The sequence below is a fragment of the Echinops telfairi genome, unplaced genomic scaffold, assembly GCF_000313985.2.
Source record: "Echinops telfairi isolate 266 unplaced genomic scaffold, ASM31398v2 ScPeMD7_40;HRSCAF=151, whole genome shotgun sequence".
Classification (NCBI taxonomy): Eukaryota; Metazoa; Chordata; class Mammalia; order Afrosoricida; family Tenrecidae; genus Echinops; species Echinops telfairi.
The window spans coordinates 1614907-1640387 of NW_022103938.1; the positions used below are offsets into that span (position 1 = coordinate 1614907).

General features: G+C 42.3%; 1 protein-coding gene across 1 annotated transcript in view; it reads right to left on the minus strand.

Moving 5' to 3' along the window:
- LOC101656977 (zinc finger protein 615-like) overlaps positions 1–25188 on the minus strand; it is a 40466-nt gene extending 15278 nt beyond the window's left edge. Inside the window, exons 1-7 of the mRNA XM_045290526.1 lie at positions 25162–25188; positions 19563–19808; positions 14432–14568; positions 8470–8615; positions 5647–5841; positions 2476–2602; positions 30–1437 (exon numbers count right to left, since the gene is read on the minus strand). Of these exons, the coding sequence (XP_045146461.1) occupies positions 30–1437; positions 2476–2602; positions 5647–5661 (1550 nt within the window). The 5' untranslated portion in view covers positions 5662–5841; positions 8470–8615; positions 14432–14568; positions 19563–19808; positions 25162–25188. The remainder of the gene's footprint in view (positions 1–29; positions 1438–2475; positions 2603–5646; positions 5842–8469; positions 8616–14431; positions 14569–19562; positions 19809–25161) is intronic.
- Between the last annotated feature and the right edge of the window lie 293 nt (positions 25189–25481).

The window sequence follows — 25481 nt, forward strand, 5'->3', positions numbered from 1 at the left end:
TAAGGGACCGCTTCCAGCTGAAAGCTTTACCACACTCACCGCATACATAAGGTTTCTCCCCAGTATGAATTCGCTGATGAGCAGTGAGTTCATTCTTCGTGATAAAAGCTTTTCCACATTCAAAACACACATGGGGCTTCTCTCCAGTATGAGTTCGCAAATGAACAGTGAGAGCAGCCTTCCAGGTAAAGGCTTTTCCACATTCACCACATATATGAGGTTTCTCTCCAGTATGAGTTCGCTGATGAACAGTGAGAGCATGCTTCCTGATAAAGGCTTTTCCACATTCACCACATACATGGGGCTTCTCCCCAGAATGAGTTCGCTGATGATCAGTGAGAACAGTCTTCCTGATAAAGGCTTTTCCACATTCACCACATACATAGGGTTTGTTTCCTGTGTGAAATGTCTGATGTGCTATGAGGCATCGCTTCCGGCTGAAAGCTTTACCACACTCAACACATACATAAGGTTTTTCTCCAGTATGAGTTCGCTGGTGAACAGTGAGAGCATGCTTCTTGATAAAGGCTTTTCCACATTCACCACATACATGAGGTTTCTCTCCAGTATGAGTTCGCTGATGAACAGTGAGAACATTCTTCCAGCTAAAGGCTTTTCCACATTCACCACATATGTGGGGTTTCTTTCCTGTGTGAAATGTCTGATGTGCTGTAAGGCATTGCTTCCGGCTGAAAACTTTACCACACTCACCACGTACATGAGATTTCTCTCCAGTATGAGTTTGCTGATGAGCAGTGAGATCACTGTAGCTGGGGAAACATTTCCCACATTCACTGCACACACAGGGGGTCTCTGCCACATGAGTTTTCTGATGCTCCTGGAGATATGATTTACTGTGATAAGCTTTGCCACATTCCAAGCATTTATATGGTTTTTGTCCTATATGAACTGTTCGATAATGTGCAGTGAGTTCGAATACTTTGTCGAATTCTTGCCCACACTGACTGCATTCATAGGTCTTATCTAGTACCTGAATGATCTGATCCTCACAGAAAAAAGATTGCTTGATGAAGGTTTTCCCACATTTATCACCTATGCCTGGTATTTCAAATTTGTCAGATTCCTCATGCTGAATGCACTGTGACTTCATGCTACTGAATTTTTCACACGCAGAGAATTTTATATCAGTACAAAATTGGTCTTCTTCAACAATGAAAAAAGTATTCTCATCTTCACTTTGCACAATTGACTTCTTTATTTTGTTACTACTCTTTTGATTTAATACTGGAAGGATTAAATCTGGTTTTACCATTTTTTCATGTGTGCCAAATAGCTCATAATTTTCCATTAGAGGAAAATTGTTTTTATGATGAAGAATATTTTCCAATGTATTAAATTTATAGAATTGTTCAGTTCTCTCCACACTCCTTTCATGTTGTGACTGATCGAGCAAATGATCATCAACTTTCAGGATCTCTATAGAAGAAAAGAACATTGAAACTTTTCATTATTGTCATTAATAATGGAACCCTGAAAACACACACTGATTGATACAAGATAGATCTTTAGTAATAACAGTCATATGAATGCAAATAAAACAATATGCTTAATGTTTCTTGGCCATTGGTAGAAGTAAAATTGTGTAAATAATACAGATGGTAAAAGCAATTACTGTAGAAACCAGAATGAATGTGAAAATAATGAATACAGATTTGGTAGGTGCTTAAATAGGACCATGAAAATATACTAAAAATGTATATACACCCAAGACACTGAGACCCATAGATCACAGGGGTAGCAAGATATGCTAATCTCTATTGTTAGAGGACAGATGTAGTCATTCCATCAATCTTTACTGAAAGACAACTCAGTACTAGACAAACTTGAGAATGTGAAAGATGCAGAATAGTCTACTTGGGTGAAAACAATTTTTACAGATATTTATAAAAGGCATTATGGTACACAAACATATCCCTTATGTTTATGGAGCCTATATTCTAGCTTAAACCACTCATCTTCCAGTATCATCCTGTGATGGCTTGCATGTTGCTGTGATTACGGAATCAATGCCACTCAGTATTTCAAATACAAGCAGGATCACCCTGGTGCACAGGGATTAGTGGAATTTCCAGAAATTCAGACTGGGAGCAGAACCTGGTGATCTACTTTTGGAACATGAGCCCCTCAGGTTTTAAATTCTCAAGCTACAGACAACAGCAATGGTGTGGATGCAGTAAAGCTTTGGGGACCTTCAGTGGGTGACATGGCATGACTGAAAATGAGAAAAAATTGCTGAAAACATCCACTAATAATTGGAAGGCAATGTATGAAGTACTATCAAGAAAAATTTTTCTGGGAAAAAATGTTCACAGCAACTAAGTAAAGGCTGTTCTCTTAAGGGTAGAAGACTGTGCCCACTAACCTAGGTCCAGAGAATGCGATGAGAATCTTCCTCTTTGAGAACACCAAAGACACTGCAAAGATTTTAATGCATAAGATAGGAATTCTACTCACCAATGGACACCAGGTTGCGATAGTTCTCCAACATCACATCCTGATATAGAGTCTTCTGAGCAGAGGTCAGGAGCTGCCATTCCTCCCAGGTGAACTTAACAGCCACATCATTAAATGTCAGTGATTCCTGTAGTAAGAGGAGCCTATTTACTGAAGTAATTTCCGTTTGAAGATTTTTAAAATATATCTTACAGTAAAGAAAGCAAAACAGTAATAAAAACTATTCTGTGATAGTGCATTCCATAATGTGTGGTAAACTGAGAGCTTAGTAGAAAGTATTTGACCTTATTTCTACATTTCAACCACAGTATGGAAAACAAGCCCCATTTAGAGAAAGATCTCACTGTTTGAGATAAAAATGTTTTCAAATACATGTTCTCTGAGGCCCCAACAATAGCACTCCATTAAGGAGCAGATTTAAAGGAGCTACCACAGTAGATGAATCATTTCTGTGTCTGGCTACTTCACTATGCCTTAAGGTTATCTACAGATTAGAGCAATCAGTTACTATAGCCAACCCACGATAAATGTAGTAAACCCCTGGGTAGGGCTCAGGGTGGGGATGGGGTGGGTTGAGGTCAACTAGCACTAGGTCAAGATGGTGACTCACCTACTTCCTTCCTTGTTTATTATGTTACCTGCTTATGATATTATCCATTAACTATGCATATATTAACTGTATGACATTCATGCCTTATGAAAGATCTGTAAGCCACATTATATATACCCATGGAAAAATACATTCACTCAATCAGTCCTGACTTGGGATGAGGAGCCCCTGTGCACCGCTGTCAGTGTTTCTTTAACATTTTCCACAATCAAAAAATCACTCCTGAGAACTGTTTCGCGTGTTGGGGACACCCTTCCCCAACAATAATGTACCCATTCATAAAAGTACACTTTTGAGTAGCAGTGAACTTATCTGAATTAGCTAGAAATAGCTCAGATTTCAACACAGTAGATAAAACTATACTGTACCAGTTTATATTAAGTTTATAGCCAAACAAGTTTAAGGTACATTGTGATCGAATTAGTCCTAGCAGTATCACCATTATGTAACATACCTCAGCTCTCCAACATTTTTATCAATTCTTACACAAGTCTTTCCTCCCACACCACTGCTCGTCTCTCTTCTGGATTTGATAATCTGTTGTTGCTATGGCCATACAAAACTCACAGATGAAAGTGGTTTATTAATGAACAATGCACAACTCAGCATCAAGAACAAGAAGTGACGAATCAGGAACGAGATCAGAAAGTTCATAGGCAAAACCTTCCTTCCTGCGTGCAGAACAACTTTCTAAGCTCTTAGCGGCCACCTGGACAAGCACCTCTTGTCAACCTTAGGACAAATTCTTCTCAGCCACCTTCGGTCAGTATTGCCTTAACTGTAATTACAAGGTCCTCTTGAACCTGCCATATTTCATCACATGCTCATCAATGGGTCCTTCCTAGTTCTATTTCCATTGGCTCAACCTCTAGAGCCCTCCTAATCTTGCCGAGGTAGGGAAGGTGCTAGGTTGGCCCAAGAAGGAATCATATCAAGAGCGAGAGGGAGAAGGAGAAAGAGAACTGCCTACAGGAATGGTTGAGAAGAGGAAGTGAACGTTGACCTGTCTTCTGACCTGTTGATTTGGTATTATTAGTGCCTGCAGCTATAAAGTTCAGAATGAACCCATGGACTGGGGATATGCCAGTTTCCAGAAATGCATGAGCCATTTCCTTGACATCCCTGCAACTGGGAACCACTTGTGTGACCTGCTTTGAGTTTCCTCCACTCCATGTGCCAACAGCCTGCTGTGTGACCTTTCAATGTAGGTCCCTCAGCCCCTGCAACCTATTATCTGACCAGATCGAACAACTTCACCTTGTGAGGCAGTGGACTGCTGTCTGAGCTGATGATCTGGTTCATCAGCCTTTGTGAACACATTAAGGACCACAACCCTCCAAATGGATACCTGACCTGTGGATTTGGGACTCACCAGTTTCCACATCCTGAAGACTTACTTACTTGATGGCTATTTAGTTTTGTGAGATGGTGCAGAGCAAATCATGGAACATCTTGAACCTCTACCTCATAGGAACTGGTCTACTGCTGGCCCTGCACAATGAACTGTAATATTCATGAGTAAGAGCTGTACCAATGGAGACAATGACCAGGACAGAAAGGACACAGTGACAGAGCCAATGATGACAGGTTCAGAAAAGGGCATTTCACCTAAGATAGTGAGACAGGCAGGCAAGCTCAAGACGACATCCTCTGGATACTGAGCGGAGCCTATACAGATGGAGCTAAGAAATGAGCCCACCTTCAGGGGGGCAAAAATGTCTGAGAGGGACAGAGAGAACAGGCCTGTCCTGAAGAAGAACAAATTTGCCTACATGGTTCTTTAATGTGAATGCCAATGTGTAGCCTATTGATTCTGATACAAAATTACATTGTTACTGAATAAAATGTGTACCTCTAACTCTGGACTGTAGTTTGTACATGGCTACTAAAAAAAGTAATGAGCTGAGTAAGAGAGGACTGTGGGAAAGGTAAGTGGTGTCATAACTAGAAAAGTACTGGGGGGTCCAGGTATGTTTAAACTCTGTTTCATAGGAACCAGGGCTGATGCTGATGGCTGATTCTCCTACATCTATAGCTGTAGGAGGTGAGAAGCTGTCAACCATTTTAAAACTACTAAGGCTACAAGGCTCATTTTAGATGCATTAATGAGAACGCTGCTGTCTGGGAGAAGTACCAAACAACCTTCAGAAAGAAGCAATAAAGAAACTTACGCACACAAAAACCCCATGGAATACTGCTGAACAGTATTCTGCAGTATCACTGCTGAAGCAGTGATCTCATTTCCCCTTAAAAACTAGGCACCGCACATCACGTAATGATTCTCATGGGTTGGCCATAGAATAATGAATTATGAGTTGGAAGATAATATCTTCCAAAGAATCCACACTGACATATTATGTTCAATGTCCATAGTTCAGTTTTAATCCTATGATCAATATAGTTCTAATCTTCTCCAGCCAAATGTTAAAGTCAGAGTCAAAGTTTATCTCTAACTCCTACTATTTCAAATGTCCACTTCTGCAATGAACTGAATCAGTATTATACAGACTTCTATAATTGCAGTAGGAAACACAGAAAAGGATAAAACACATCAGAATCACCTGAGCCTTGGTCATTTTCTTTGGTCCTTAGAACTCTGCCGGCAACTGGGATGCTCTATGTTTGTCTTATCTGCATCAGCTCTAATGATGTTCACAAATTTCAATCTCTCATGAGGATATCCCAAAAATAATAATACCCAAACCAGGCACTTCTTCCTCCTTCCTCTAAGCTGCTGGTGATGCACAATCTGCAGGCTGATGGGAGAATACAATGTGAGTAATACATAACCTGTAGCTCCAGATGCTGTTACTGTTCTGTCCCTCTTCTTAACACCAAGTCCCCAATACTGTTAACGGTGCCCTTATTGAGTGACAGAAAACATGCTTATAACATGAGCAATAAAATCTAAAACTCATAATTGATAGACATGTGAATAAAATATGACTTTATAATAAAGTGAGATTGGACAATCAAATATACATGTCAAAAAGAAACAAAAAAGCTGGATCCCTACCTCACAGCATACAGAACCATCAATTCCTAACTGTGTGACTCTCAAGGAGAATGACAACTCAATGAACCTTGAGGATGTTATGTTAATTAAAGCATTTGGAAACATTTTAAATGGGCTATGTAAAGAGGTATTATAAACTGAAGATTATTTTCTAGAGGAACTATAAATTGTACAATCACTTAGAAACACTTTAAAACTCACCATCAAGTAGAGTTAGACGAATAAACAGCTCAGAGGACACAGGAGAACTGCTCTACAGAGTTTCCAAGATAATAAAGCCATGACAGGAAGCTAATGGGTGTGTACCTCTGACCTTAAGGATAGAAGTGGTTACTGTTGGGCTGCTAACTGCAAGGTCAGCAGTTAGAAACCAATTTCTCCTCGAAACAAAGATGGCGTTTTCTTCTCCAAAGAGTAACATGGCTTTCTACTCAGCTAGAGTTACAGCCTTGGGAACCAAGAGGTGCAGTTATACCCAGTCATATAGGCTTGATATGAGTCAGGGTTAACTTGATGGCAGTGAGTTGGGGTTTTTTTGTTGGGTTTTTTTTGGTTTAAGAGGATTTGGCAGCTTGCCCAACAATAGATTGGTACCTTTGTGGCCTGTGGCTACATAAATAAGCTGTCTGAAACCTCACCTGAGGATTAGTCACATTGGAAATCATGTTAGGATTAATTGAGCCATTTCAGAGACAGAAAATTGGATCTCACTACCATCAAAAAAGAATAGCCAGGAGTAGGGGCCTTTGGATCCTACATTCTTACATTGAAACTCTTCAACACAGAAGACAGAGCTGTGACACAAGAGAGAAAGCAATGGGGAGGAGCAGCAACAGAGACATGGTGGCAGCAGAACCAAGAGACCGACACAGAGCAGTGGGATTCCCAGGCCACAGAGCAAGACAGCTGAGTGTCTCTGGGCCGGAGGTTAGTAGGTGAAGTGGTGTACATCTGAGTACTTATCTGGGGAACTAGATTTACTAACCTACACAGAGCTGAGTGTGTTTGGTCCAAGGCTAAGGGCTGGAGTATGTATTTATCCACAGAACTAAATGACCTTTGTAACATTTGCCCATTTAGGAGAGAATTCAAGGGGCTGCAGGCCCTGACCTTACCTGCAGGTATGGCTGTCAAAATTCTGTCCCAAAGAAGAACTGTACCTTGAGTCATTTATGATCCTAAATTGTGTGTTAGCGTAGAAAAGTGACCCCTATTTCAAATATAGTAATTTAAGGAGAACACTTATTAAACTTTAAGAGACAACAAAAGAGACATACACATCATATGGATAAGGGCGGCCATTAGCAGGAGGTAAAAACAACAAATGAGGATTCAGTCTGGACCCTGGATAAATAGGGCATAGATCAAAAGAATGGTGGCAGAACAATACATCGCAGATACAGAGGGAACTGCAGCAGCAGGAATAGGGCCATGATTAGGACATACATATTATAGATACAAGGACTTACAAGATTGGTCCAGCGCCTTCACACAAGGCAGTCAAGGTCAGACCCATGACAATGGCCCTGTTCTGTCCTCAGTAAGGTGACCTCCATCAAGGATACACCTAGGCAGGCCATGGAGAGGGGCTGGCTGGAAAGGCAATCTACTTCTAAGGCATTCTCCCGGAGGGGAAGATGATCTGCATTCTTGATTAACAATCAGAAAGATTTCAGTGGAGGCTTAATCAAAGTGGGGAGGCAGCAAATGGACACTGAGTTGTCACTGTCCTCAGCAACCCCAACCTAAAACCCAAATCACTGCCATCAAATGATTCTGATTATAGGGACCCGTTAGGACAGTGGTTCTAACCTGTGGGACACGACCCCTTTGGGGTTCAAACGACCCTTCACAAGGGTCACCGAATCATAAAAGTAGCAAAATTACAGTTATGAAGTAGCAATGAAAATAATTTTATGGCTGGGAGGTCACCACAAAATGAGGAACTGTATTAAAGGTTGAGGCATTAAGAAGGTTGAGAACCACTGCTTTAGGAGAAAGCGGAACTGCCCTTTATGGATTTCCCGAAATTGTAACTCTTTACAAGAGCAGAAACTCTATCTTTCTCCCCAGGTGTGACTTGTAATTCTGAACTACCGACCTTGCAGTTAGCAGCCCAATCTGTAATCACTAGGCCAACAGGCTTTTGCAAATTGGACAGCTCAGAACTTAAGTTCTAATATAATTACCAGTGAATTCTATCATTCAGGGAAATGCGGAAAGACCTCTGATCCTGAAGACCAGGACAGCCTGGGCGCTCATACACTGGCGCTCTCCCAGGGTCAGACCTCAGGAAGCACGGATTCCTCCTGCTTCCCCTCAAGCTCCTCCACCTGGCGCTTTCCCCAGGAACCCCAGGGTCACTCACCCTGTTTGGAGTCAGGTGAATGGATTTGGTTCACAACCGATAGAAGTTGAAATCCTTCCTTGTGATGCTTCAATGTGCAAGACAGTAGTGTAACAGATTTCTAGCTCCCTATATTGGACCGTATTTCTCTGAGGCAAATTGTTTTTCTGAAACAGAAGAGGAGACAATATTGAGAAAGGCATGTCAGGTTCTTAGCATATACTCTTTGTGAGAAATAGTGACCACCCCCACACCCAGGGATCAAAACCATGCTCCAATCTGAGGGTGTTTGCATTGAACACAAAGCCCATTCTCTCTTTACAGAGCAATTTTATTAATTTCTCAAATATCATTATCAACTTTGGATCCACATCCTATATATACAATATTTATTTTTAGAATACAGTGGAAGTATTTGTGCTAGTCTGGGTACTTTAGAGAAACAAATCCACAGAAACTCATGTGTAACCAAGAGTTTTATATAAAGGCTAAGCGCGCATCAAGAAAACAGCCCAACCCAGTGCTGCCCAAGTCCACAAGCCCAACATTAACTCATATGTCAGACACCAATCCACAAAGTCCTCCTCCATCTCACAAAACACATGCAATGACACCGACTGCAGGAGGAAAGCTGAATTAGTGAACGTGTAAGCATCTCAGCGCTGGCAGGGGTCTCCACACAGCTGCTCCAGCACCCAGGGCTGCACCGAGGTAGGTCCATACGGCTTTTCCTTGGAGATGTCTCAAAGAAAGTGAGCCTTGCCAGCTGAAGCAGGGAACTGGCTAAGGCAGCTGTACCGTGGTCCAACCATCACAAAGCAAGAGACCAGAGAACTAGAAAGGCAAGGCTCACTGAGCCATTTACCTCTCTGCCCTTTAATTAACCCCACATGTGTGTATTGGCCAGGTTGGCACAATAAACTTTATCTCAGTATTTAAGGCTTCGATATTCTCAAGCTCCATTGGAGATAAATATCTTTTCACCAGCAATCTAACTTAAGAAAGGAATGTTTTATGAACATTCTTTACCAGTCGGTAGTGCACCTTGGACCATAACCCTTGATATACTTGGCTAAAGTGATCAAGCTGAATCATGCCCATATATGCCACTCCAACCCATGTTGAGACTTTCAAGTTTAACCTGCTCCAATCCCCTTGCATCGTGTGTATTCTTTATAACATCTATTGTGTGTGAAGAAATGCCTATGGTTGGGTAGCCCATGTATGCCCAGTAGAGTGTGGTAACTACACAAACTTCTTTTAGAGGTGGACAAGAGACAGAAGGACACCAATATGACGTCTGCGATGTACCTTGGCCAAGACAGAGATATCCTAAACAAGCCAGGGGAATCCTTATTTGCTACTCTCTTAAGCTCTTGCGTTTACAGATGTCCAATTTTAAAGCCTTTGTGAAGCACTGCAGCTGATAGTAAAGGAGTGGCAAGGGGTAGGTAGATGGGTGATACCAAGAGCCAAGGTGAGGGCAGAAGCTTAAAAGTACAAGATAGATCCAGGAAAGAGATGACTTATCAACCATTTTGTCATCTTCGCCTAGATTTTGGATTCCAACCTTTCTAGGTAATGCTGACAGATGGCAAACAACACAAACTGTAGGAGAGGGCTTGTTGGCTTAGGTTTGAGGATGCCCCATCCATAGTCTTGGACTTCTATGGAGAGTGAAACATGCTCCAAGAAGAACCTATTTTGGCAGGAAAACAAAATGAATGTGGTGGGAAGAGGCAATGCTGTGATAAAGTAGGGAGGCATTAGCCTGAGTGGTTATTTGAATATCATTGGCACATCCCTTTTGCAACCCCCAGTGTGTTTCTGAAGGCAGGGATGTATGAGGTTGCAGTTATAGGCTCGTTTAGAGTGTTGAAAAGCAGGGATCTTACTTTGAGGACCAGGGTCACCTCACCCAAACCATGGTCTTGTCAAATGCCTCACATCACGTGGGTGGAAGTTGAACACTGAATAAAGAAGACTGAAGAAGAAACCAATTCGTTTGAATTGTAGTCCTGGCCAAGAATATTGAATTAACATTAGTATTCAAAAGCACAAACAAGTCTGTCTTGGAAGAAGTAAGCTCAGAGTGCTAGTTAGAGGTAAAGAGAGTGAGAGTTCATATTACATACTTTGGACACTGGTGTCAGAAGGGAGCAGTCCCTGGAGAGGATAGCATGTTTGGTAAAGTAGGGGGAAAGTGAAAATAAGAAGCCCTCAACTAAATGGATTGACACAGTAACAGCAACAATGGGTTCATCCCAAATTGTGAGTCTGGCAGAGGAGAAGGCCGCGTTTCCTTCTGTTGTGCAATGGATCCCTATGATGTGGAATCAACTCAATGCCACCTAACAACAACAACAACCTCAGAAACCACTACTCAATACCCCAGACATGCCCAAAATACAAGTGTGTCAGTTATGTTTACAAAAGTTATTTCCATGGTAACAGATGCCAAGCCTTTCATGTGACATTTGCTGCTGGAACATAAGCTTTCTTATTAAAAAGGAGTGGGCGTCCTTTATTTAAATATATATATATATATATATAAATATATAAAACAAAGTTATGACAAAAATCACTGAGGAATTCCTGTCCCTCATTGATTTACACCATTCTGCTGGAGGTGAGCTGAAGGAAATTCTCTAACATTCATCCAGCAGGTCTTATGGCAAAGTATTTCCCAAACTTCGGCTCAAGTGTGAGGGCAGCACCCAGTCACTCAGGTGTTACCTGTCTGTCAAGAGTCATGTGAATCATTTATTCCTCTACATTGAGAGGTCAGCTGCAAGTCCAGAGGATTCACCCAGAGCAAGTGATCTATAAGAGCTGAGTGGGTTTCAGGATGCTCAGAAGGTCTATAATTAACTGAATCAAAATTAAATTCCATGAGAAACTTCAAGGCTAACTGAAGGCTGATTAAAGTTGAAGATTCTGACAGCTAGAGACCAGAGTATTCACACAGTATGAATAAACACTTTCTGTTTTGTTAAGTTCACATTACTGGGTGCAAACATAACAATGGTTATGAGAGTACACTTACTAATATTTTCTAAGAGACCAGTAATAACCTGATACCAAGGTCAGATAATGATACTTCAAAGAAACTGCAGGCCAGTATTGGTAATAGATCTACATGAAAAAGTTCTTTAAAATATTGGAAACTGAGTCAGACAACACATTAAAATAATTATATGCCATGATTAATTGGAATCTGTCCTAGAGTTGATTTAACATAAGAAAATAAGCACTGTAAGATAGCAATACAGCAATTAATGTAAAAAAATAATTATCTAAACAGATATATAAAACATACTAAACAAAGTCAAAGGTTTTTCATGTTAAGGAAAAAAAATCTCTACAAATCTAACATAAAACAGATATAGTTCAATATGTTAATATGCTAATATACATTCCTAAAAAAAAAGTCAAAATGTCAAACTGAGAGGAAAGAGAAAAAATATCACTCTCCCCTCAGAAAAAGGACAAACAAATGTTCACTTTCACCACTGGTATTAAAAATTGACTGTGTGTCTAACTATAGCAATCAGAATAAGATTGTTTTTTTAAAGAAGAGGCTTCCAAAAATAAATTAAAATTCCCCTAATTTTAAATTAATGATCATATCCATAAAATATTCAAGATATGCCATAAATAGCTAATAAATATAAAAATGTTATAGGCTATATTTCAACACACAAAAATAACTTGGCACTTAACTCACTAACCATTAATTGTTAATCAACAACTACCAAACCATTATCACTTACATCTTAACATGCTAACAACACACTGATAATCTCCTAAAACACTGAACCCCTAATTACCAGAAAAGCCCCTAACTGTCCAGAGTGACTATTAACACCCTGAGCATTCCCTGATACCCACAACCAATTAAAAAAAAATTAAAATTTGCTTAACAAATCCTAACACCATACACTCTAAAACTGGCCTAAAGCATTTACTCCAATTCTTTGAGTGAGGAACACAATTTTTATACCATAATACATAAGCCCCTAACCAACTCTAAACATAACCTGTTAGGCACGACACATTGTGAACATAAAGCCCTTTAATCTGTCCACTCACATCTGATTCTTCCTTTTTTCTTTTTTACCTCAGAGCAGGGTTTATTAAAGACTGGAGACGCAGGTATCCAGTAGCCTTCCTAACTGGATCTCTTGGAATGCTCGCTTCTCCACAAACTTGACTTTGTACTTGCGCTTAACTTGGCTCTCTCCCTCGACTCAATCATGTTCCTTTTCTGGAAGCTCTTGAATTGGTCCTGGAGGATGTCACCCTTGGGCTGCGGGACGGGGGTGGGGTGGGATGGGGGTGTCACAGTGATCAGAGCCTGCTGGCCACGTCCCTAGGCCTGCTGGGCCAACACTCAGGGGCTCAGTCCTGGGTAGGGGATGGGAGGGGGCGGATAGGCGGGGCTGACTCATGATGGCCACATGACGCTGGTGCACATAGGGCAGGGGGTACAGTCCCCTGAAGAGAACAAGTGAGTAACACAAGGGTCCTCCCGGGAGCTGGTGGAAGTTCTGTGAGCTGAGAGGGGGCGAGTCTGTGCTTCCAGAAGATTCCTGAGGACATGGGATTTCTACTCCTGTAGACAGTTAGTCTCGGAAACTCACAGGAGCAATTATAGCCCATCCTACAGGGTCGTGCTGTAGAGTTGGCATTGACTCAAGGGTAGCGCGTAACATCTTATTCTTGACTCATGACCTTTATGTTCTATTTCTATCCATTGAGTCTTGTTCTTGAACCAGGAACATTAATACTAGCACCTAGATTCCAATCATACATAGACTCTGACTCTAGCACTCTACAACCCAAAACTGAACCCAAATCTAACCCATCAAGAAACTCACATTGCTAATTATGTATGTGGAGCTGTCTTCTCTCTAAGATTTTACCTAAATGTAAAGAAGGTAGGTAGACAGTAAAACCAGGAATCACAAGCACATTTTCAGTAAACTTTTAAATCATTTGCATCTGATTCATGACAATTGCCAAAATAAAGTGGTTTCTAAATGTTTATATATGATAAACAACATCATGCCCAACAGCTATCACAGATCTCCTGTAGATCTCCCCTATACTGTGTCCTGGCATCAAGAAGTCTTTTCTGCTATTAGACATACACAAGGACGTGTTACCCACTAAGCAAGGTGTCTCTGGTTTCAATTGTACTTATTTACTAATTTGTAAATCCCAATTTCATCTGGTTTCTCCCTCAAAGGTGTGATGAAATCCATGTTAAATAAGGCATATCAATAACTGGTTATTGTCATCGACCCCCTCCTCCTATCACAAGAGATGCAAGAGAGAGAAAATTAAAGGTACATACATTGGAACCATTGTATCCATTTTTCAAAACTAACATTGGCTTTATACTCAGACCTAGGAAAGGGGCTCAGAGAATGATTTTGTATACAACCCCTAGCAGTGTCAGCTGGTAACCCTAAAGTATGTGCTCCGTGCATCCTTTAGATTGGTGTGAGCCAAGACTTAACCTCACCAGACATACTGCAAGTGGGGCTGTATCTTCACCCCCAAACTGAAAACATGTCAATTCTATGGACAGCCTGTGTGCCCAGTGCCAGGAACTCCCCCTCAGAGCACACTGGGGTTCTCCACTCATGGAGAAGTAAGTCCTCAAAGTTAACAACAGCGGGCCAAGCCCTCTCTGACCTACCCTGTGAAATGCTGACCAGGCACCCGGCCCCATGGATATCTCAATATGCCCTGGAACGGAAGTGAGCCTCGGTGTGGGCACATCAGCAACTAAGACGTCCTTAGTGGGCGTTTCATCATCAGGATGTTGGCACAGGACTGAATACCTTAGAGCTCAACCCCAGGGGCTTCCACAGGCAAAAGGCAGTGTTCCTCCCTGAGCCTGTTTTACATATCCACTGGATGAGGGTAGCTGGCCTAAGATAAGTCCCCCTGCCCAGGTCCCAGGGTCTCTTACCTTCCAGGAAGCACAAATCATCCAAGAATGATCCACTATCTTTCCTCACAGCATAGCCTGATCTGAGATCCCCATCTGCCCCAATTTCAACACCTCAAATTATCTGTCTCCAGGCTCATCTGGGTCCTGAGCGGGAACTGAGAAAAAAAAGAGAAGGCTGGGGATAGATTAAATGGTAATCACCAATAATTACTTCAGCATGATTAATAAATCAATATAATTTCAAAATAAGAATGACCCTACAGTGGCCTCAGAAGAATAGGGGAGATTGACATCAATCCCTCTCTACTTAAAAGGTCAAGGACCACCCACATGGAAATTATACTTCAGACACTAGGGTAAAATTCCAACCTTGTGCTCCCAAGACTCTCAATTCTCCTCAGAGGGCCTAGCCAAGTTGTGGTCTAAAGGTGACACTGTTATATATTCGATCCTGCCTGGCAACAGTCACTCAAGGTGAGGGTCTCAGATATCACAGCTGGGTCTGTGGGGATGGTTATGGCTTTAAGTGACAGGAGGCAGCCAATTCTCTTTGTTTTAGGTGCACTGTCCCAGGTGCAGCTTCAGGTGTTGAATCCAGGACCCCAGGAGCTCTCCCGCACCTGCAATGCGTGATTTCTCCATCACTGTAGTTACTGCTGACACTGGATCTACTAGACATTTGGGAAGGGGGAGGGATACACATGCTATGATGGTAATATAAATTGTAACTCGCCCTTCCAAAGTCAATTCTCCATCACCAGAGACACATCAAAGAATCAGTTCTTCCTTCAGGTGACCTCCATGACTACTGAAGACAGGGCCAAGTATTACTGTGTAAGGTACACAGTGAGAGGCAGTCACTGAGAGTCAGACACAAGCCCCCGGCATGACAGGCCCTGAACTACAGGGGGCTCACAGCACAGGATCAGACCAGGAGATGATTTCTGATCTCTGATTCTTGTTCCTCGCATAGCTTCCTAGCGAATCTCCTTTTTAAAAAAAAAAAAAAAAAAATTATTTTGTGTCTATCCCTGATGGCTAGGCGTTTAACATTTGTCATAGGGGAAATTTTACTGTCAAACAGCAATGTGACAAGAAGTAATCTTCAGCTTTATTGAGGTTCCTTAACAGTCGTTAACACCTTTCAAACAGGGAAGAACTAAGTGTACAGACCGGTAGACAATGAAAGTCTAATAATCCAGCTGAATTCTAAACGCATACTAAAGAGAAGGGCACACAATGGCAATAGAGTTGCCTCGCTGAATAAAACAAGTCTTTTAAACATGATTAAAAAAATACAGGATAGATCAAAATTATGGTGTTTATCTTACAGAAAGGAACCACACAATTATTCAGATTAGAACTCTGAAACAGTGAAATTTGTTTGCACCCATTTGGTGATGAAAGCCATCGATTTAGGTCTGTAGTTGTCTGTAGTGTTGAAGCTCCTCATGTACTGATGAATTAATGAACTAAAACAAGGAATTTCTGTTAACATATAATACAGTGACCATATATGTGTAGTCAGACACATAACATAAATCAGACAAGTGATCAAAAAATAAGCCTCTATTCCATATTCTTATTTTCTCTTCCATTGGAGGGGAGAAATTCACCTCCTCACATAGGGCCAACCAGAATGTGTATCAAAACATGACGCCCAGGGTGAAAGCAAGAGAAAAGTAGAAAACACTGCAGAATTTCTATCTTTCCCTGTAGCTCCTCATTAGCCCTTGGAGAGCTACTGGTATGAACTGACAAAGTAGCAACCCAAAGCCCTGGATTCACGGTATTCTCCTGCAGAGTTCCAGGTGATCAGGACCTGACACATTATCTACTGAAAGAGATGATTATTTGGGGGAATTGTGAATTTTCTGCAGTGTTTCTATGTGACACACCTACTTTTCAGTCACTCTATGGTTGTATTTTGTACCTTCATGAAGACGGGCCAGAGTATCGAAAAGGGTCACAGGGCAAGAGTGAAAGATGGGGAACAAGAGAATACAGATGTCATCAAAATGTTCCCATTACAAAGCTACCGTAATGTAATTATTATGGACTGTTCCCCTCAAAAAGACCTGGATGCCTACATAAATACACACTAAGGTTATATGCTGACAAAAAGCACAATATGTAAAGTATCATAACAGCAGGCCATTTTGTTTGCTGATTGGGAAAATGTAGCTAGATTCCAAGTTTCTTAAAAATTGAGACTGAACGTCGATGCATTTGGACTGTAGCGCAAGGATCCTAGGGCTTACACACCAGGTTTTCAGCTGGGCCACTCCAAGGTTTCCTCACATTTGCAGGTCATGGAAGGCAGACTAGCAGAACGTGATGACCACTAGCATTCTCTCAGCTGTGGGACTCGCCCCTATGACTTCTCCTGCTTTTGTTCCCACATTTGCTCAGCAGAGACCAGTGCCAAGAGAAGGACATCATGTTTCATAAGGGAGAAGAGAGGCTAAAAAGAGAAAGGCCTTTGACTAAATGGATGGACACAGTGGCTATAGCAATGGGCTCACACATGGGAACATTTTTGAGGACAGTGCATGGCAGGGCAATGTTTCATTCTGTGTATATCGGGTTTTATGGGTTGATGGACACGCTGACACCTAACAACATAGGAAAGGCTGCTGATGTTGCACTTTGATGCTGAAATTGCGTGGCATAGTCAAGTAGCTATAAAGTACATTGACATGAGCTGCCACAGTCATTCTATAATTCTCCTATGATAGTGTAATGTAAATGTAGATGCAATAAACCTTTCAAAAATCCCATCCACAGCAGTGCATCAGGTGACACAATTTAAAGCATTCACAAGCCTAAATTTCATTCCTTTATGATGAATAAAACCCAAATGCAGTGTTGTCAAGTCAATTCTAACTCATTTTAACCATATACCATTGAGTGAAACTGCTCATTAGTGTTTTCAAGATTGTAAATATTTATGGGCACGAACAGCCTCATCACCCTCCCTTGATCACAATGGTGTGCTTCAACCACATGAATCACTAGGGTTTCTGTCAAACAACATATTCCTGATAAAACATTGCATTTATTCAGCAACTATGATTTTAAGCAATTTCCAAAAAGATTTTGCCACAGTAGAGCTCATTTAGTCCTCTTGCCTCTTTAAAGGAGATGTTGCTTCCAATAGGATAGAGCTGAAGAAAGTCACCAACACTTAAGCACGTGTGCAGTATTGCTCAAATGGTAAGTTGTTAAACCAGGTCAGCATGCAGGCCATGTGTCTACAACTGAATTCCTGCCAACAGTTCTGCTCATAGGCCTACAGCTTGTCATTCTGTCAGTCATCACTTAGAGATGACCTAGAGATCCTCTGTGTAGTGGACGATGACAAAGAAAACAACCAAATGGAACTCATTTTCCTGGAAAATCCCTAAGTCTCAGACAATACTGCTTACCTCCGGCCCCTATGTCTGTCTCTTGCATTAAATGGATTTAGGTTCTAGTGACCAGACATCCTGCTTTTGGCGGGACAGTCCCGCTATTTGGCGTTTTTAAAAAGTCCCGATTTTTGGAAAGAATGCACGACAAGCTAGGGAACAGTCTATTTGGTCTATATAGACCAAATTTTTAATCAAGAACCCCCCCAGTCAATGATGTCCCGCTTTAAATCTGGTCACCACAATTTAGGTAATATTATCACCCAGGCAAAGCCAACACAGCATTTAACAAAACAAAGCAAGAACAATCTGTTCCGAAGGCACATTATTCCAAATCCAATGAAGTTCTTCCCTGGACTCATGAGGTGGCTTTGAGTGGAAAATGACTGCACAGCAGCTAATGAGAACAAAACACAATGTCAAATGGTAAAAACCGCTATGAAGAATGCAGCAGCGGTGGAGCCTAAGCAGTAACACAAGCATATTTATATTTGGTGAGCTAGTGTAGGAGAAACAAAATGATTCCTTTAGGACATGCTAGCCAGGGACCCCTGGATGGATAAGGAAATTCTAACAACTTGGGAGTGCTCTGAGATGAGTCTGCAAATGCTCATTTAGATTCCAGATGCTCAAAGACCCAACAATTCTCAACGTGCAGGCCAAAGGAGTCAAAGCACACCCAGGTCTTCATGGCCAGGAAAGAAAGCTCCATGGTCACTCACCAAATGGAAAGCTCATTAGCAATAAGTATACGTGGAAATTCCCACACTGAAAAAATAATTGGAGCATGAAGAAACACTAGTAGAAAAGTAAAACAAGAGAGGCAATAGTTATACGAAATGCAAATGAGGACTTCCAGGTCTATGAGCAATATCTGAACAGCCCAAAGTCACCATTCCTGTCCCGAAGAAAAAAGCTACCATATTGAACTCAGAGTACTGAGGTCACACATGGTTTTGTTCTTTTGCAGATTAAAAACAACAAAAATACAAAAAAACATGGCCATGGAGTCAATTCTGAGTCATAGCATCCCTACAGTCCAGGGTACAACAGCCCCTGTGTGTTTCTGAAACTGCAACTCTTTGCCTCCAATCAGATAGAGGTGGATACCTCACACACGACGCAGCTGAAATTACTGTCCCGTGTCTCATTTCATGGAAGAATTTATAAGAAGAACTAGCCCACCCAGGACCCCGTTAACAACCAGCACCTTCTGCTACTAGCTCTCTCTTTCACTTTCTACCTCATCATACAGTGGGACAGGTGGAATTATTGTTTTAGAACTGCTGTACAGGCTCTGGTGTCAGGGTGAGAGGGGGCAGGAGGTACCATGAAAATGAACTGCAGAAATGGGACAATGATGACTCTGGAGGACCTTGGGCTTGGCCTCCTCCAAAAGCACAAATCCATGTTTGGACTCTGGTCACACAGCTCTCACATTAAACACAGAGAACCAAGACCCAGGTTGGCGATGCTGACCTTTATGATGGCAACTCTGAGGATCAATAAGGAAGGAAAACCCAGGCAGGCAAGGTTTATAAAATGTTTACATTCACAGGAAAGGTCCAGTAACAGTAGAGATGTGACCCATTATGCCTCTTAGGGCTCAGGTTCTTGGCTTCTTGTGCCACCCCTTGACATTACTGAGAAACCTCAAGGCCAGGAGTAAACAGCCCCCAACAATTTTCTCCAACCTCTACCTTTAATGTTATAATACCTCCATTCTCTGTGGTACTCACCTTTCTAGCTCCAGCTTCTGGAAGTTTTGTTGACTATGCTGCCTGGGGCAAGAACCCACTCCACAAAGGGGGCTGGGTATGGAAGCGGAGTCACTAGGCAATTTGGAGGGAGGTGGAAGACGTGTGGTCGACAGCCAGTTAGAACATTTAAAACACTAACTTGTGGTATCTTGGATGTGCAAGATGGTTGTCATTGGTCTCCAATTACCTACAACACACCAGGTCTCCATTTACCACAGCTAGGACCTAAAATGGAAGGAAATACAATTGAGTAAGGAGGAAGTGCCAGGTTTCTCTGACTTTGGATTCTGCCCTGGCCAAAGATTCCTCCCAGGCTCGGGGCCATGCTCCATTTTCGGTATTTTCTTTTATGGCAAATGTCACTTTAGCACATGTATGGATCATCTAGCTGCACAGGCCTCTTCCTCTAGCAACAATGCCAAAGAGGTAGAATTTTCTACTTTCCAAGTGAATCCCTTTGATCTAAAAGAGAACTTTGATATCAAAGGAGTGGAAGTTGTACAGCAGCAGCAACAGCAAAAGTAGAACCAGGAGCACGAGCCAGAGTGCTGGACAACCCCAGGAGAAGGGCACGTAAAACTGAGTGCATTTGGGCGTTGTGGAGTGGGGTGTCTCTGGACACTTAATTGGGGGAGCTGGGTTTGCTGATCCACGGACCTGGAACTGAGCGGCTTTGGGTTGATACTCAAAGCAAAGTGGCAAAATGTGTCAGGCCTTTATTAGCAGCCCCAAAGAACCCTGTAGCATGCACTGATGAAACATATTCAAGCATATTACAAAGGAAATTTACATTCTTGTCCTCTAGTGGATCCTAGTTGCAATAAGAGGAAACATTCTAATTCCATAAATGCAGCCATGGAAATACACAGGGGCAGTTTTAACCTGTCCTGTAGGGTAGCTGTCGAGTAGGAATCCACTGAATGGCAGTGAGTTGGTTTGCACTGCAATAAGAACCGAAGTAAACACATAGCCTTCATTTTCAGTCCTATCTCAGATAAACAAATCCAAGAAAAAGTTTTCTTCATTAGATATGATAGTTTCTACCCAGCATGCAACCAGCATGAAAAATACAAGGAGCTCATTAGTAACCAATCCTTAATGTCATGAATGCATAAGGGCCCTTCAAAAATATCAAGGAAAATGGAGCAAAGTTAATGGAATTTACCGATGAACATTTTTAAGCCACTGCCTATCTGTTCCTAATATATTATGCTAAACAGTATAATTATAAACAGACTAATATAATAAATCTTTTATCATTCCTCAAATATTGTACATCTTAACAATCTTTAGGATGCCTGTTGATCTTCCATGAAAACTCAGAAAGAATATTAAGTATTTTACATATAACATCTCCCTTAAAGCTACATTAAAGTTACACGTGCAGTCTCCAGGAGTTGGTGCGGATTTGATGGCATCTGTTTGGTTTGATTCATTTCTAGGGGAAAAAGAAAGCGAATTCTGGCTTCGTTTGCTACCCTCAAGGCTGACAGTTCAATCCCACCAGCAGATCTGTAAGAGGAAAGTGAGGCTGGTTCCTCCTGTATAGATTGCGAATCTCAGACACCTACAGAGGAACACTGTGAGTCAGAATTGATTTTGTGGCAGTGAGTTTGTGTTGTGGGGTTGGGAACAATGAAGGTTTCATAAACAGCTGGCACTAGACTGTTCCACTGAGGGTGGACGGGTTAAACTCAGCCTGCATGACTGGGGAAGAACAGGCCTGGAGATCTGCTTCCACAAACATGATGCTCAGAAACGCTAGGGCACTATTCTGCTCTTCACCACATGAAGCTGCTAGGAGATGGAATTAACTCCAGGGCACCCAATCCAAGGCAAAAGTAAACTGATGATAATGTATCCATGTCTATGTAAGCCTACTGCTACTATGTTGAAAAAAATGGCTAAATAAGAAAAACAAAAATATTTTCATTAAGAATCTCCATGTCCATAATGAAAAACATGTAAGCCTACAGAGAACTTGGCATATCTAAATTAGTCAGTGAAGAAGCCCTACTGGTCCTGTGGTAAAATGATGGGCAATCACATGAAGTGAAAACAGTTGTGTTCCACGATGTGGAAGTCTGTTCACATAGAGATTATAGCCTAGAAACCATAAGGAAGAGTTTAAGGTCCTATGGCATCACTAACAGAATCCATTGGAGTACGCCAGAGAACAACAAAGCAGTGAATAAAACAAGCCTTTTATCAAGAACACTCGGACGAAAGGTTGGAACATTCAAGTATTACCATGCAGTGGGACAGAGGGAAAAAGGTAGCTTATTTTACATAAGCTCATATCATACTATACATAAAAATTATATGTCTGGATGTTGCCTTGTAGTAGAAATAGTTATGACACAATTTTTAAAAAATGAGGAGCTATTAGTAGGACATAGTTCTTACACAGTGAGGTATTTATTGTGCCAAACTGGCTGATAAACACGTGGGATTAATTGACGGCGGAGGGATAAGTGGCTCAGTGAGCCTCGCCTTTCTAGTTCTCGGATCTCTTGCTTTCTGATAGTCGGACCAGGATGCAGCTGCCTTAGCCAGTTCCCCGCTTTAGTTGGCAAGGCTCACTTCCTGAAAGACATCCCCAAGGAAAAGCCACACAGACCTACCCCGATGTAGCCCTGGGTGCTGGACCAGCAGTGTGGAGACCCCTGCCAGCGCTGGGATGCTTACACATTCACTGACTCAGCTATCCTCCTGCAGTGGGCATCATTGCATCTGTCTTATGAGATGGAGGGGGACTTTGTGGATTGGTGTCGGACATATGGGTTAATGTTGGACTTGTGGGCTTAGGCAGCACTGAGTTGGGATGTTTTCTTGATGCGCACTTAACCTTTATATAAAACTCTCTCTTATACGTATGAGTTTCTGTGGATTTGTTTCTCTAAAGTACCCAGACTAACACACACAGTAAAATCAAACTGTGATAATGAATGAGATAAGGAAGTTGAAATTGTTCTGGGTGATAAGGAAGTTGTTGCAATAAGAACAAGAGAAAAATAGGATGATCTCAAGCTTGTGTAAAGGTCAGCTAACTGCAAAATGTTGTTTCTGTACCCTGCAGCTTCTTAGAAAAACCACATGCTGCTGCAAGCTGAAAGATAATGCAAAGTACCGCATTCTTTCATTGTGACCCAATAAATTGTATGCGTATAAAAGCTCGTCCCCATCTCAGCTCAGGGTCCACACCCAGCACTCTGGTGTGGTCCCTCAGCGCTGAGTCTGGGTTTGGACCCTTATAAACCTCTTAAACTATACTTGGTCTCTGCTACTTTTGTTTATTCAACGGCCTGCTTACAACAAAACAAATTGAAGAAGAAACAGTTAACTAACTGAAGTAAGTAAATGAAGAGGATAAAAAGAATTTACATACTTAAAATTTGTTTCTAAGAAATGTTTTCTATATCCACTAGGATAACTGATTAATGGCTAATTTAAATTCTATGTCACTGTGAAAATAAAATAAATCAAAACAACAAAAAAGTGCTGACCTTTAGGGCATCTGTCACTAAAATATAATATTAATGCACAAAACCAAAACTCACTGCCATTGAGCCAATTCTGACTCAGTGATCCTACAGGAATGAGAAATGCCTTGTGGATTTTCAAAAGTGAAACTCCTTACATGTCAAAAAAACCTATTTTCTCCAGATTAATATATAAAAGGACCTTAAAATAATAAAATAATTGCTGGATTCTTTAAACCAAGAGGATGTAAAAGGAAACCAAAATTCCCCATTAAAAATTGAGCGAACATTAAATCTGGGCCAGCAATGCTCTTAAGAGCCAAGAGGGAATGATAAGGGGGTGGTGGCACAGGGTGGAAGAGTAAAGTGTTAAACAGAAATGAGCCAATAATAGAATCAATCTCTGGAGTGAGGTTTATTTGGGGAGACATCCCCAAGTGGGGCTCTTCACACTCCAAGTGGAAAGGGACAGCTTCAGCTGAGATTGGGAGACAAATCTCAGGAGCTGTATTAGAGATCAAAATCTTAGCACCGCAGTTAGTGAAGGGTTGTGGATGGCAGTGACTGCCTGAAGTCCATTTGAAAGGTCCCCATATAGTTTAAGCCTCCACTGAATTCTTTCTGATCATTAAGCAAAGACCATCGATTAAATTTGCCCAGGGGCAGAGGACGTTTGAAAGTGGACACCATCCATCCTTCTCCAGTCAATCCAGGTTGTTCTACTCATGAGCCATGCCTTATCAGTTGAGTCTTGAAGGTCTGGGTCAGATGGCCAGAACAATCATGTAAAACCTTCTATCTGACAATGTAGACCCCAATTTAGGCCCTGGACCTGCTTCTGTAATCCCATTTATAAAAATCCTGTACTGTTTCACCAATCATGAACTTCTGACAGTGTCCTTTCAACATTATTTCATAAGATTCCCGACTTGAATGTTTCCTTGACCTGTGCTAATGATCTCCTTCATATGGTGACGTGTCTGCGTCTTTGTATTCTCGTTGTCTTTTTTAAGACTTGATAAATGTTGCATTAAATTATATTCGAGATTGGAGGCTCTTTGCCTAAAACAGAACACAACCTAGTTTCCCATGGGCACAAATGATTCAGAAGGGACATGCTAAGGAGACCCCATTTTAAATAAAGTTTAAAGAGAAAATTTATTACATCTTAAAAGACAAAGACAACGCAAAGACAAGAACACATCATCTGGATGAAGTAAGCAACCAACAGGTGGAAATGTCTTCCCAGGTTCACAATTGAGATAATGAGGGTGTGGATAGGGGGCAGGGCAAAAGAAATTGTCACAAAAGCATGATTGGTGGCCAAGCAACACATCACAATCACAGACACTTCCAGCAGTAGATAGAAGGCTTACAAGATTGTTCCAGGGCTTTCTGACCCACGCAGACGGATCAGACAAGACTGATAAGACACGGCTCCTGTCTAGGAGACCCCTGAACTGTCTCCAGTTTGGTGACCTCCATCACAGACACACAAGACTACAAGCCTATAAAGAAGGACAGCCCCTCCCTACGCTGCCTGGAGAAAGGTGAGGGTAATCCACACTACAAAGCCCTCTGCCTGAGGGCCAGATTGCCTACAACCTTGGTTAATGGTCAGAAAGCATACACTGGAGGCTTACTCTATGTGGGGACTATGCAGGGATTTGGGGCTGTCACTGCTATGGCACCCTTTTGCAAAGCAAGGTGCTCAGAAGTTAAGCTCGAATACAGACCTCAGTCATCAGTGGGGTGGCCTCTCCTTTCAGGAAATGCCACTCTCGGGTCCCCTGTTCTCAGGCCCGGGACCTGACACGGAAGGGACGGGCCCCAGACAAGAACCCACCCCCAATCGCGCCTTTCCGGAGTAAGGGGTGAGGGTGCAGGAGGGGCTCTAAGCAGGAAAAGGGGAACAGGATATTCCCAGGCCGGAAGGCAGAGGCCTGTTACCAGCTGGGAAAGGATTTAAATGGAAACGTCCCAGGAGATCGCGGCGACCTGGACCGCGGGCGGGCAGGTGCGGACTCCGCTGGGGACGCCAGGCCCGAAGGGGACTCCGCCACCGGGATCCACAAAGAACGTAGAGCCCCGCTTACCCTCCTGGGACGCTCGCTCGCGTACTTCTCAGTTGGAGGAAGCGGCGTCCACAGGAAATTGCGTCACCACGTCTGGGGCCGGGGTCTGTGCGGAGGGCGGGGCCTGGAGATAACGAGGGAGCTCCGCCCCTGGAGGGAGGGGCTGGAGGGGCGGCTCCGGGCCGGGGTGAGAACAGGTTCTTTCTCAGGTGCTTCTGCTCCGTCTGGACCCGGTCCGGAGGCGGCGGCGGCGCTGAGCCGGCAGCAGAAACCCAGTCTGTGGCCAGAGCGCGCCCACAGAAAGATGCGCGGACTCGGCCAATCTCAACTTCCAGATGGCG